Source organism: Eleginops maclovinus, chromosome 18, assembly GCF_036324505.1.
Source record: "Eleginops maclovinus isolate JMC-PN-2008 ecotype Puerto Natales chromosome 18, JC_Emac_rtc_rv5, whole genome shotgun sequence".
Taxonomy (NCBI): Eukaryota; Metazoa; Chordata; class Actinopteri; order Perciformes; family Eleginopidae; genus Eleginops; species Eleginops maclovinus.
In genome coordinates, this window is record NC_086366.1 from 12,501 (window position 1) to 26,858 (window position 14,358).

Sequence of the window (14,358 nt, forward strand, 5' to 3'; positions counted from 1 at the left end):
TTGTGGCAACTGTCGTCGGGGATGTGTGCGTGTGCAGCTAAAGGGTGTGTGTGAGTGTGTGTGTGTGTGAGTGAGTGAGTGAGTGTGTGTGTGTGTGTGTGTGTATGTGTGTGTGTATATGTGTGTGTGTGTGTGTGTGTGTGTGTGTGTGTGTGTGTGTGTGTGTGTGTGTGTGTGTGTGAGCCTTGAATTTTATAGCTGTGAGGGTATATGACGAGAGGAACAGGGAGCAACGGAAGGAAAGAAGAAGGCGTTGGATTCAGATTACTGTCGCTGCAGAATCACAGAGAGAGGACCTCCATCTTTGTTTCTGTCAAGGGGAGGAGAGGCTGAAGGGAGGAAAGAAGGAGACACTGAAGGAGACATGGATGGAGTTTGAGTCCTTGCTGAGCCTTCGGTAAGCTTCCTGCACTCTCCTCCTCTCTCCTCTCCTACCCTTGTCCCCTCTCTCCTCTCCTCACCTCCTCTCTTCTCTCCTCTTTCCTCTCTCATTTCTCCTCTCGTCCTGCTTCCTGTTTGTCTCTGAGTGAAACACAGCTGTTTCCATTTCTGCATCTCATTTCAACGCCGCAGCCATCTTGAATCAGCCCCGAGTTACAGATGTATTAAATGTGAAGCTTTTATTTTGAAGGAGTTGACCATGACACCTGAATGTATTTAATGTGAAACTCTTCTTTTGAAGGAGCTGACTATTATAGGTAATCTGATCAGAGGCCCAGAACTGAACCTGGCTGTACAGCTGATATCTTGGGGGGGGGGGTAACTATAGTCCTAATTCTCATCATTAATTATCAATTACCATACTAAGTCAGGACTACATCATCACACACGGCCAGACGATCCACAACCCTTTCAGAACCAGAACGGTTTCTAAGGGGTGCTAAAGGGTGCTAAAGGGTGAAGGTTGATGTTCGCATGGACATCATGGGTACCCCCACCCTCCTTTCCTGCTCCCTGTTTTCTCACCCATTAACAGGAAGCATTACATCATGGTCATCTGAGGGATGCTGCTGTTGCTAGGTAACCACCAGCTGACTCCCTGTGCCATTTTTAGAAGGAAAACAGAGAGGGGGAGGGGAACGGGAGAGAGAGGGGGAGGGGTGGGATGGAAAAACAGAGGGCAAGAGAGTGGGAAAGAGAGGGAGAAAGGGGGGTTTATCGTAATCTGTTACTAAATGAATCATATTATATGTATTATTTTATATTATATGTCGTAATGTTATATTATACGTATTATTTTTATATTAGATGTTTTAATATTCTATCATATGTGTTATAATAATATTTTAGGACTCATGGCGTCTCAGGAGTCGTCCTCCTTCAGGAGGTTCTTCCAGCTCGTCGAGGACAGCGGACTCCGGACCTACGATGGTCTGGTGATCCAGAATGCTTCGGACATCGCCAGAGAGAGCGACCGCATCCGAAACCAGAACAACTGGACCTACCTACAGGAGAAACACCAGAAGAAGAGACGCCAGGAGGAGGCCATCAAGAGGTGAACGAGTCCGAGTCATCACTGTTACAGTCCAAGAGAAGTCACGAGTCACTGGCGTTAAAGTCATAGAAAAGTCACGAGTCACTGGTGTTAAAGGTCATAGAGAAGTCACGAGACACTGGTGTTAAAGGTCATAGAGAAATCACCAGTCACTAGTGTTAAAGCTCATAGAGAAGTCACGAGTCACTGGCGTTAAAGGTCATAGAGAAGTCACGAGTCACTGGTGTTAAAGCTCATAGAGAAGTCACGAGTCACTGGTGTTAAAGGTCATAGAGAAATCACCAGTCACTAGTGTTAAAGGTCATAGAGAAATCACCAGTCACTGGTGTTAAAGCTCAGAGAGAAATCACGAGTCACTGGTGTTAAAGCTCATAGAGAAATCACCAGTCACTAGTGTTAAAGGTCATAGAGAAATCACCAGTCACTGGTGTTAAAGCTCAGAGAGAAATCACGAGTCACTGGTGTTAAAGGTCATAGAGAAGTCACGAGACACTGGTGTTAAAGGTCATAGAGAAGTCACGAGACACTGGTGTTAAAGGTCATAGAGAAATCACCAGTCACTAGTGTTAAAGCTCATAGAGAAGTCACGAGTCACTGGCGTTAAAGGTCATAGAGAAGTCACGAGTCACTGGTGTTAAAGGTCATAGAGAAATCACGAGTCACTGGTGTTAAAGGTCATAGAGAAGTCACGAGTCACTAGTGTTAAAGCTCATAGAGAAGTCACAAGTCACTGGTGTTAAATGTCATAGAGAAGTCACGAGTCACTGGTGTTAAAGGTCATAGAGAAGTCACGAGTCACTGGTGTTAAAGGTCATAGAGAAATCACCAGTCACTGGTGTTAAAGCTCAGAGAGAAATCACGAGTCACTGGTGTTAAAGGTCATAGAGAAGTCACGAGTCACTAGTGTTAAAGCTCATAGAGAAGTCACAAGTCACTGGTGTTAAATGTCATAGAGAAGTCACAAGTCACTGGTGTTAAAGGTCATAGAGAAGTCACGAGTCACTGGTGTTAAAGGTCATAGAGAAATCACGAGTCACTGGCGTTAAAGGTCATAGAGAAGTCACGAGTCACTGGTGTTAAAGCTCATAGAGAAGTCACGAGTCACTGGTGTTAAAGGTCATACAGAAGTCACGAGTCACTGGCGTTAAAGGTCATAGAGAAGTCACGAGTCACTGGTGTTAAAGGTCATAGAGAAGTCACGAGTCACTGGTGTTAAAGGTCATAGAGAAATCACAGGTCACTGGTGTTAAACTCATAGAGAAGTCACCAGTCACTAGTGTTAAAGGTCATAGAGAAGTCACCAGTCACTAGTGTTAAAGCTCAGAGAGAAGTTACCAGTCACTGGTGTTAAAGCTCAGAGAGAAGTCACGAGTCTCTGGTGTTAAAGGTCATAGAGAAGTCACCAGTCACTGGTGTTAAAGGTCATAGAGAAGTCACGAGTCACTGGTGTTAAAGGTCATAGAGAAGTCACGAGTCACTGGTGTTAAAGGTCATAGAGAAGTCACGAGTCACTGGTGTTAAACTCATAGAGAAGTCACGAGTCACTGGTGTTAAAGGTCATACAGAAGTCACGAGTCACTAGTGTTAAAGGTCATACAGAAGTCACGAGTCACTGGTGTTAAAGGTCATAGAGAAGTCACGAGTCACTGGTGTTAAAGGTCATAGAGAAGTCACGAGTCACTGGTGTTAAACTCATAGAGAAGTCACGAGTCACTGGTGTTAAAGGTCATACAGAAGTCACGAGTCACTGGTGTTAAAGGTCATAGAGAAATCACAGGTCACTGGTGTTAAACTCATAGAGAAGTCACCAGTCACTAGTGTTAAAGGTCATAGAGAAGTCACCAGTCACTAGTGTTAAAGCTCAGAGAGAAGTTACCAGTCACTGGTGTTAAAGCTCAGAGAGAAGTCACGAGTCTCTGGTGTTAAAGGTCATAGAGAAGTCACCAGTCACTGGTGTTAAAGGTCATAGAGAAGTCACGAGTCACTGGTGTTAAAGGTCATAGAGAAGTCACGAGTCACTGGTGTTAAAGGTCATAGAGAAGTCACGAGTCACTGGTGTTAAACTCATAGAGAAGTCACGAGTCACTGGTGTTAAAGGTCATACAGAAGTCACGAGTCACTAGTGTTAAAGGTCATACAGAAGTCACGAGTCACTGGTGTTAAAGGTCATAGAGAAGTCACGAGTCACTGGTGTTAAAGGTCATAGAGAAGTCACGAGTCACTGGTGTTAAACTCATAGAGAAGTCACGAGTCACTGGTGTTAAAGGTCATACAGAAGTCACGAGTCACTGGTGTTAAAGGTCATACAGAAGTCACGAGTCACTGGTGTTAAAGGTCATACAGAAGTCACGAGTCACTGGTGTTAAAGGTCATAGAGAAGTCACGAGTCACTGGTTTTAAAGTCATGTCACTCCATTGGTCCATCCAGGATTGGTGAAGATGTGGCCATGGCAACAGAAGGGGCCTACTCTGGAAAACACTTCAGGATGGGTTTCATGACGATGCCGGCTAAGCAGGAGCGCCTGCCCCCCCAAAGCCAGGGCTTCACTGTCCGATCCCAGTCCCTGCACTCTGTGGGCGGGGGGGATGAGGACTCCAATCCCAACCGGAAACAACCCCCCCCCAAACCCAGGAGAGACCCAAACACCAAACTGAGTGGCAGCTCAGAGGCGATGAATGGGGGGGCAGTTACCAGGACTGAAGATCCAGAGAGCAGGGAGACGCCTGAGCCGACCGAGGGTGAGACGCTTTACATTGTAGCCACCGACTGACAGGAAATGAAGGACATGGGTTAAAACAGGTAAAGATTTAGAGGAGAGGTACAGTGTTAGAGGACAGGTGCACTGTTAGAGGACAGGTACAGTGTTAGAGGACAGGTGCAGTGTTAGAGGACAGGTACAGTGTTAGAGGACAGGTACAGTGTTAGAGGACAGGTACAGTGTTAGAGGACAGGTACAGTGTTAGAGGACAGGTGCAGTGTTAGAGGACAGGTACAGTGTTAGAGGACAGGTACAGTGTTAGAGGACAGGTACAGTGTTAGAGGACAGGTGAAGTGTTAGAGGACATGTACAGTGTTAGAGGGCAGGTGCAGTGTTAGAGGACAGGTGAAGTGTTAGAGGACATGTACAGTGTTAGAGGGCAGGTGCAGTGTTAGAGGACAGGTACAGTGTTAGAGGACAGGTGAAGTGTTAGAGGACAGGTACAGTGTTAGAGGACAGGTGAAGTGTTAGAGGACAGGTACAGTGTTAGAGGACAGGTACAGTGTTAGAGGACAGGTACAGTGTTAGAGGACAGGTGAAGTGTTAGAGGACAGGTACAGTGTTAGAGGACAGGTACAGTGTTAGAGGACAGGTGCAGTGTTAGAGGACAGGTACAGTGTTAGACCACAGTTACAGAGTTAGAGGACAGGTGCAGTGTTAGAGGACAGGTGCAGTGTTAGAGTACAGTGTTAGAGGACAGGTACAGTGTTAGAGGACAGGTACAGAGTTAGAGGACAGGTGAAGTGTTAGAGGACAGGTACAGTGTTAGAGGACAGGTACAGTGTTAGAGGACAGGTACAGTGTTAGAGGACAGGTGAAGTGTTAGAGGACAGGTACAGTGTTAGAGGACAGGTACAGAGTTCCAGGACAGGTACAGAGTTCGAGGACAGGTACAGTGTTAGAGGACAGGCACAGAGTTCGAGGACAGGTATAGAGTTCGAGGACAGGCACAGAGTTTGAGGACAGGCACAGAGTTCGAGGACAGGTACAGTGTTAGAGGAGAGCGATGTGTGTGATTCGAAAGGGGAAGAGAGCAGGATATGAAGTAGTGATCGGAAACTTGAAGCAGGGTCACAGTGAGGTTTGAGGTAAAGCAGTTTTTAATGAATACCAGATCGTAGAGGTTGCCAGCTCTGTGAGTAGGTGGAGAAAGAGACGGTGAGAGAGCAAAGTAGTTTAGCAGGAATAGTAGAACCGGATGATTTACCAGACGTAGTAGTTGAGGACCAGTATCAGGGATGTTGCTCCAGGCCTCTCCAATGTGACCTGGTGATCGGTAGAGAACAAAACAGATTAATTGAATAGGGCAGTGGCTCGGTCTGTAGGGACTTGGCCCTGGAACTGAAGGGTTGCCAGTTCACGTCCAAGAGTGGACTGGTAGCTGGAGAGGAGCCAGTTCTCCTCCTGGGCCCTGCCGATGTGTTCTTGAGCAAGGCACCGAACCCCCAACTGCTCCCTGGTGCCAGCACCGCTTGACTGCCTCTCCACTCTGGACATCTCGAAAATGCATGTGCATCTGTGTGTGTATTTGTACTCTGTCGTGTACAACAGTCCTATATACTTGTACTGTGTGTGTGTACACATGTATAAAAAGTACATGTATACAAAAGTGGAAATTGAATTTCCCCCTAGGGGGAAAAATAAAGGTAAGAAGAAGAAGTAAATTGTGGGAATAGGTAGGATGAAAAGCTCCATTTGGAGGAGATAAGAAGTCCAGAGCCACTTTCTCTACCAGAGAGCCTGGGTGTATGGGTGAAGCAGTAACCTGAATTTAGAGCTGCAGTGGTGGAGGTGTTATAAGGTGTGATCCACGTCTCGGTAAGAGCAAGGAAATCCAGTGATTGTCCTGATTGACTGGCTGGTATTCCATCACCAGTCAGACCATCAGGCTCAACACGCTCCTTAGATCAGATCAGATGAGATTCTGCTCAGTGTCTGTGCTCCTGGTTTAAGATCATTGTCTGTCTGCAGCTCGATGCCATCTCTACAACGAGGACTACAAGAAGATGCCTCCACCCAAACCCAAGCGGAACCCAAACACTCAGCTCAGCACCTCCTTCGAAGAGTCTTACATTGGCAACCTCGGCAACAGGAAGTCTTCGAGTATGGCATCGAGAGACGATGTGGAGCCGGTCTACATCGAGATGGTGGGAAACATTCTTCGGGAGCTGAGTGGTCGGGAAGAGGACGAGCAGAGCGAGTCGGTCTATGAGGAGATGAAGTACCCGATGCTTGAGGACTTCCTGCAGGATGCTCACACTGCCATCATGGACTCTGAAGTCTGGGCGACCCGGGGCTGCGACATCCCTCCCCCATTCCCCAACCTCCTGACGCATCGCCCACCGCTTTTGGTCTTCCCCCCAGCCCCCGCTCAGTGCTCCCCAAACTCCGACGAGTCGCCCCTCACCCCTTTGGATGCCGGCCGGCTGCCCGTCATGGATAACGTTACCTTCAGCAAGCCGGGCGGGGCTGAACATCCACAGATCTCCACCCAGCATCACAAGGACAAAGACAGAGACCGGGACAGGGACAGAGACCGGGAGAGGGACCTGTCCTCAACCCACACCATCACCTCCTCCGGACGCTCATCAGCTCCTCCTCTCCACTCAAACCCCTACAAGTCTTCTGGCTCCACCCACAGTGGTCATGGTTACCCCCGCAGCCAATCAGCATGTCCATCCCCGGTCAGCATGGGACGCTCTCTGACTCCTCTGAGCCTGAAGAGGCCGCCGCCTTACGACACTCTTATGGCGGGAGGAAGTATTCCCCGCTCTTCCTCTTCCTCTTCCTCATCCTCCCACCGCGGAGGAGGGGAGGGCAGTGCTAGACTCAGTAACTCCTCCTCCACTCACGGATCAATGCAGAATGTGTCGATGAGGTCACAGACTCCCACTAGCCCACTGGACGAACTCAACCATCTGTTCACCTCAGGAAGACATGTGACCAAGAAGGGAGGCAGGAAAAGTCGTGGCAGTGAAGGTAAACTATGAGTTTTGTATGACATAGCTGTGACATCGGTTTTACTCCAGTTTTATTTCAGTTCAATATGTTTACATCATTTAACCTCAGGTAGCTAGGTGTAGAAGAAACATTCTGAATAAAGGAAGTTACGGTTACCAGCAAGTCTTGCCTCAGCACCACAGCAGATTTTAACCAGATTTATGTGAGAACAAGAGTAGTAGGAGAGACGAGCTAAAGCAGCGGAACTAGGAGCTGGTCCCAGGTCAGCCTGAACCAGAACTCACTATAAGCTCTATCACAGAGGAGGGTGTTCAGTCTATAGCAGCAGAACCAGGAGCTGGACCCAGGTCAGCCTGAACCAGAACTCACTATAAGTTCTATCACAGAGGAGAATCTTCAGTCTATAGCAGCAGAACTAGGAGCTGGTCCCAGGTCAGGAGTCTCTGAGATCTGCTTCGTTTTGAATGAATAAATAAGGGTTTATTGTCTTTTCATGCGTGGTTTTGTTGTGTCTCAGGAGACTCCAGGTCACTGCCGAGGCATGGAACCAGAGACAGGGAGGGGCAGAACAGTCCGGTTTCAGGCCGGATGGGGAGGTCGTCTGTCAGTCCGACCATGATGCTGTCTGGAGGTTCAGGAGGTGAGTCTGTGGACTAAAGGACTACTTCATCTTGATCTCATCAGATTCACCTCATCAGATTTACTTCATCAGATTCACCTCATTAGATTCACCTCATCAGATTCACCTCATCAGATTCACCTCATTAGATTCACCTCATCAGTTTTACCTCATTAGATTCACCTCATCAGATTCACCTCATCAGATTCACCTCATTAGATTCACCTCATTAGATTCACCTCATCAGATTCACCTCATCAGATTCACCTCATTAGATTCACCTCATCAGTTTTACCTCATTAGATTCACCTCATCAGATTCACCTCATTAGATTCACCTCATTAGATTCACCTCATCAGTTTTATCTCATTAGATTCACCTCATCAGATTCACCTCATTAGATTCACCTCATCAGATTCACCTCATCAGATTCACCTCATTAGATTCACCTCATCAGATTCACCTCATCAGATTCACCTCATTAGATTCACCTCATCAGATTCACCTCATCAGTTTTACCTCATCAGATTCACCTCATCAGATTCACCTCATCAGATTCACCTCATCAGTTTTACCTCATCAGTTTTACCTCATCAGATTCACCTCATCAGATTCACCTCATCAGTTTTACCTCATCAGTTTTACCTCATCAGATTCACCTCATCAGATTCACCTCATCAGATTCACCTCATCAGATTCACCTCATCAGATTCACCTCATCAGATTCACCTCATATATATTTATATATGTATTTCTGTTAGTTTTGACGAATGTAATAAAATCCACAGAATCAAAGTGTGTTTGTAAACTCGGCCGCTCGGCGTCGACTTCAGGTGTTCCTTCACCTCAACGTCCCCTGCAGGACCCCCACCACCCAGCCCTCAGACAGGTACTGTGAACACCTGTCTGTAAAACACCTGTCAGTCTGTCAAACACTTGCCTTTTTACCTGTCTGTCAAACTCCTGTCTGTTTACCTGTCTGTCAAACACCTGTATGTCTACCTATCTGTCAAACACCTGTCTGTAAGTATGTTTGTCAAACACCTGCCTGTCTACCTGTCTGTTTACCTATCAAACAACTGTCTGTTTACCTGTTAGTCAAACAACTGTCTGTCTGTCTGTCTGTCTGTCTGTCTGTCTGTCTGTCTGTCTGTCTGTCTGTCTGTCTGTCTGTCTGTCTGTCTGTCTGTCTGTCTGTCTGTCTGTCTGTCTGTCTGTCTGTCTGTCTGTCTGTCTGCCCTTTGCTGAACAGAAAGTAAAAACCATTTCAGATTAAATCGTCGACCCATCGGCTGACTGATATAAGAACTGTAACATGTAAACATGTAAACAAGTAAAGCTAGTAAACATGTAAACAAATACACATGAAAACTATTAAACATGTAAATATATAACCACAAAAACTAGTAAACGTGTAGATATTTAAACAAATAACCACGAAAACGTATAAACATGTAAACATACAGTAAACATAGTTGTTGAGCATATTGAAAGTGTTTCTCTGATTAGCTCTTTTAGTATTTTCAGTTTTGTGTGAATATTTGGTTTCAGTACATTTAGTTTGGTGTCTTGAACTGTAACGCTGAAGTAAGTTTTTAAAGTGATGACTCTATAAATGATGTGAATAATCAGACTAACACAGGTTTATCATCAAACACTAACATTAAACTAACCTCTCTGAAGCTGATTCATGTGAACAGACATGATCTGCTTATCACTCTGTACCTGTGTGTCACTGTTTGCTCACTTTATCACAATAAAATATATGATTCCTCTAAACTCACAGTAATACTTTACATTTCTGACTGAAAGGAATACATTACATTACAAAAGCAATACCACCATCTAAACCACACATACAGGATCTGGGCCTGTATGGTTCTTACTTTCTTCATGTTAAAATCCCTGGCCACAATAAAAGCCACCTCTGGCCGTGAAGTCTCTGCGGTGTTGGTAACACTGTGTAGCTCGTCCAACTGTGTTGTTGCCAGAATGCGGCGGGACATATACTGCTGGAAGCACAACGGCTGTAAATTCCCTCGCCAGATGAAAAGGCCGGCATCCAATCATGAGATGCTCTAAATGAGGAAAACAGTCCGAAGAAGTAATCCCCAATCCGAGCACCAGTTATTGTTCACCATAGAAACCACGTCCCAGAGTGTGTGAGTCCAGGGAGTGTGAAAGTGTGTCAGTCCAGAGTATGTGAGTCAAGAGATCATGAGTCAAGGGTGTGTGACTCCAGAGAGACTGTGTGTGACTCCAGAGAGACTGTGTGTGAGTCCAGAGTGTGTCAATCAAGAGTGTGTGAGTCCAAAGTGTGTGAATCTACAGTGTGTGAGTCCAGAGAGTGTGTGAGTCCTGACCGAGTGTATGTGAGTCCAGAGTGTGAGTCCCATAGTGACCCAGTGTGTGTGTGTGTGTGTGTGTGTGTGTGTGTGTGTGTGTGTGTGTGTGTGTGTCTCCAGATGCCGTGGCTGTGCGGAGACGCTACCATGATGGAGATGATCGAGAGGAAGCGTGTTCTCTGTCGGGAGATTAAAGCCCGTCAGCGTCCGGAGAAGAATCTGTTGAAACAGGACAGCCTTCCCATCCTGCCGAGCTGGAGGAGGAAGCCACCACCATACTCTGCTCCCCCAAACACACACACCACGACTGTGTTCTGGGACACTGCCATCTGAAGCACACACACACACACACACACACACACACACACACACACACACACACTCAGGCAGGTGTCGTCCTGTCTGTCGAATCAGAGTGCAGGATGTGCAGGTGTAGCAGAGGTTTCCTTTCTACTCGTTATTTTTCTATTTGACACTGAAAAGATTCAGATGGTTTTAAAGTCTGACCGTCGTGTAGCACATTGTGTAAAACCAATATTAATAAGTGTGTGTGGATACACCTGAGTCTGTCAAAAATGTTTTTGTATTTAAAATATCTGTGGCGCTCGTCTGTGCGTGGAAGAAAAGTCAGTGGTGAAATTTTATATTAAATACATTTTATTATAATGAAAAAAATATTTTAAAGTGAAAGTTGAGAAAATGTTGGCATGTTGTTGTTTTGGTCTCACTGACTGTCCCAAAACCCACATTCATTTCAGATTAACTCCAGATTATCTTCAGATTAACTCCACATTTACTGTAGATTTAATCCAGATTAACTCAAAATTAACTCGAGATTTACGCCAGATTAACTCCAGATTAATTTAACATTAATTCCAGAGTTACTGCAGATTAACTCTACTCCAGATTTACTGCAGATTAATTCCGGATTAATTTCAGATGAACTCCAGATTTACTTCAGATTATCTCAAAATTGTCTCAAGATTGACTCCAGATTAACTCTACTCCAGATTGACTCCACATTTACTCCAGATCTACAGAAGGTACTAAAGGTCACATGGGTTACTAAAGGTCATCTGAAGGTTTACTGAAGGTCACCCGAGTTATTGTAGGTCACTTGAAAGTCACATGAAGGTCATCTAAAGGTCACTTGAGTCATTGAAGGTCACCTGAGTTATTAATGCTCATCTGAAGGTTGAGTGAAGGTTTACTGAAGGTCATCTGAAGGTCGTGTGACAGTGTGTTTTCAGGCCAGTGGATGAATGTCTGTCTTCTGAAAGAAAACGTGTACCGATCTTTGTGATGAATGTGAACAAGCTGATTCATTAGCATGTCAAATCAATGGTTAGACTGAAGCAAAGCCTTCTGGGTTACGATGATGAAACCTGTAAATCAGTTTAAAACCATGGGGAGATTACATGTTTAATATGCACTAAAAGCTTTCAGAGTTAAACTGATTCTGACTGAGTTTCTTTGTTTCACTACAAAATAACTGTATTGTCAAGTTTGAGATATGATCAGTTTTGATAAATGCAGTTAAGAGGGGACAAAATGAGAATGGAGCTAAAGACAACACAGTGAAGCTAATTGTTAGCTTGCAGCTGAAGACAACACGGTGAAGCTAACTGTTGGCCTGTGTCTATAGACAACACAGTGAAGCTAACTGTTAGCCTGTGTCTATAGACAACACAGTGAAGCTAACTGTTAGCCTGTGTCTATAGACAACACAGTGAAGCTAACGGTTAGCCTGTGTCTATAGACAACACAGCGAAGCTAACTGTTAGCCTGCAGCTAAAGACAACACAGTGAAGCTAATTGTTAGCCTGCAGCTAAAGACAACACAGTGAAGCTAATTGTTAGCCTGCAGCTAAAGACAACACAGTGAAGCTAATTGTTAGCCTGCAGCTAAAGACAACACAGTGAAGCTAATTGTTAGCCTGCAGCTAAAGACAACACAGTGAAGCTAATTGTTAGCCTGCAGCTAAAGACAACACAGTGAAGCTAATTGTTAGCCTGTATCTCAAGACAACACAGTGAAGCTAACTGTTAGCCTGTGTGTATAGACAACACAGTGAAGCTAACGGTTAGCCTGTGTGTATAGACAAGATTAGATTAGATTAGATTCAACTTTATTGTCATTGCACAGAGTACAAGTACTAGGACAACGAAATGCAGTTTAGTTCAAGGTTTCAAGGTTCCAACCAGAAGTGCAAGTAAAGCAGTAAAAGTGCAGAGAATGTATATACATATGAAGGTAGTGATATATAAATAATAAAGGATATGAACAGCTCGAATAAGGTATGTGCAGTAGAATGGTAAAAAGTAAACAGATGAGTTTAAGGTATGTATAAGTAAACAGCAGCAAGGTAGTGCAAATGGCATAATGTATGTAAAGTGCAGGTGAATTAAAGTGATGGTAGAGGTAAAAATTGCAGAATGAGGTAGGTAGTGAGGTGCTGAGGTAGGTACAGTGTATAAACGGAATAAATATAAAGTATGTACAGTAACATTTGTAAGTAGTGCAAAAAGTTCAGTGGCTGGGGGAAGGTGCATGGCCGTACAGGCCAGGGTGGGGTAACCAGGGGGGCCATCACCGTGGTGCGGAGTTCAGCAGGGTGACAGCCGAAGGGAAGAAGCTGTTCCTGAACCTGCTGGTCCGGGATCGGAGGGCCCTGTAGCGCCTCCCAGAGGGGAGGAGGGCAAACAGTCTGTGGTTGGGGTGAGAGATGTCCTTGACAACACTGCGTGCCCTCCGCAGACAGCTCTTGTGCTGTACAGTCTCAATGGTGGGAAGTGAAGAAGCAGTGATGCGCTGGGCAGTTTTCACCACCCTCTGAAGCGATTTCCGGTCCGCAGAAGAGCAACTGCCATACCACACCGAGATGCAGTTGGTGAGGATGCTCTCGATGGTGCAGCGGTAGAAGTTCTCCAGGACAACACAGTGAAGCTAACTGTTAGCCTGCAGTTAACAACACTGGAGTGAACTGGGGCATGAGTAGGGTGGCCAGACGTCCGGCTTTAGGCCGGACAGTCTGGCTTTTCAATGCCCTGTCCGGCGTCCGGCTTGATGCTGCGCCGGACGCCGGACAGGGCATTGAAAAGCCGGACGTCTGGCCACCCTACCTGGTCACCCTAGGCATGAGTGAACAGAACCACAGAAATTAAGCGCTGTCCTGGGTCTCCATATGGGAACACTGAGCCCCCCCCCCCTGTGCATTATGTGAACTGATCTGGTGACTTTAAACAGGTGAACTGGAGCTGTTGTTAACCATAGTTTAAACACAGCTCTTTCTGTTTTTGTGTTCAACACTTTGTTCTCTGGTGAATTACGTTATTGTTCTTAGACCCTAGCTGGCCTTGGTGTGGTACATTTCCCCAAACATGGTAGAGGCCAGTTGTCCCAATATGAAAAGAAAGACCTTTGTTTATCCCCCTCAGTTTTCTGTACACACACGTTTGTTATACAAATCAGTCAGTTATATTAGTGCATACATGCATCGAGAGGATCCAGAGTGGGCCTAAAGCCGGACGCCTGGCCACCCTACCTGGTCACCCTACCCAAGAGGTTAGCTAGCTCCTCTCCAGTACCAGTCCACCGAACGTATTTCTTTGGTCCGACTGGGACGTGAACCGGCAACCTTTCGGTTCTAAATCCAAGCCCCTACAGATTGAACCACTGCCGCCCCATACCATTGAACTATGATCTCCAGGACTCTGGAAGCGATACAAACACATTGGAACGAAATAAACGTTTGGAGATTCGTCTCTCCAACTAAACACATACAAACACAACACAACGTGATAATAAAATTCCTTCAAAATAAAATGAACGCAGTTACGCGCTGTGACCACTGGAGAAAAGCCTACACTAGAGTTTAAACAATTCAGTTCAATTCAAATTCAAAGGTTTTATCATCAGATGCACAGCATCTGTGTTAACCCACCTGAACAGCTGCTTCCCCTCCGCTACCGGCCTCATCAAAAAGGCCCGGGACCCCCCCTGACACTGACCCTTTATCCCCCCCACAAACTACCTCTTTTAAATCCGCTGTCCACTGTAAATACAGTATATGTGTCATATGTAAATGTTGTTCATTTGTTATAATAGTCTTAAAGTAGTTTTTAAATAGCTGTCATAACAGTCCTATTTTTATTTTGTCTTGTTTTTTTTACTTATTA

The 14,358-nt window shown here is 45.5% G+C and overlaps 1 protein-coding gene across 2 annotated transcripts in view; it reads left to right on the forward strand.

Annotated features, from left to right (window-relative positions):
- Window positions 1-11,606, forward strand: part of nyap2a (neuronal tyrosine-phosphorylated phosphoinositide-3-kinase adaptor 2a) — an 11,889-nt gene extending 283 nt beyond the window's left edge. The window contains exons 1-8 of one of the 2 annotated variants that reach the window (XR_010167878.1): window positions 1-397; window positions 1,291-1,495; window positions 3,924-4,234; window positions 6,226-7,233; window positions 7,733-7,855; window positions 8,623-8,723; window positions 10,300-11,291; window positions 11,344-11,606. The exon at window positions 1-397 is cut by the window's left edge and continues 283 nt beyond it. Coding sequence is in view for 1 of the 2 variants with exons in the window: in XM_063906422.1 (XP_063762492.1) it covers window positions 1,296-1,495; window positions 3,924-4,234; window positions 6,226-7,233; window positions 7,733-7,855; window positions 8,623-8,723; window positions 10,300-10,512 (1,956 nt within the window). In the remaining variant the exon portion in view is untranslated. Of the gene's footprint in view, window positions 398-1,290; window positions 1,496-3,923; window positions 4,235-6,225; window positions 7,234-7,732; window positions 7,856-8,622; window positions 8,724-10,299 lie in introns of both variants that reach the window. The other variant, XM_063906422.1, reaches the window with a different exon arrangement.
- Window positions 11,607-14,358: the final 2,752 nt, after the last annotated feature.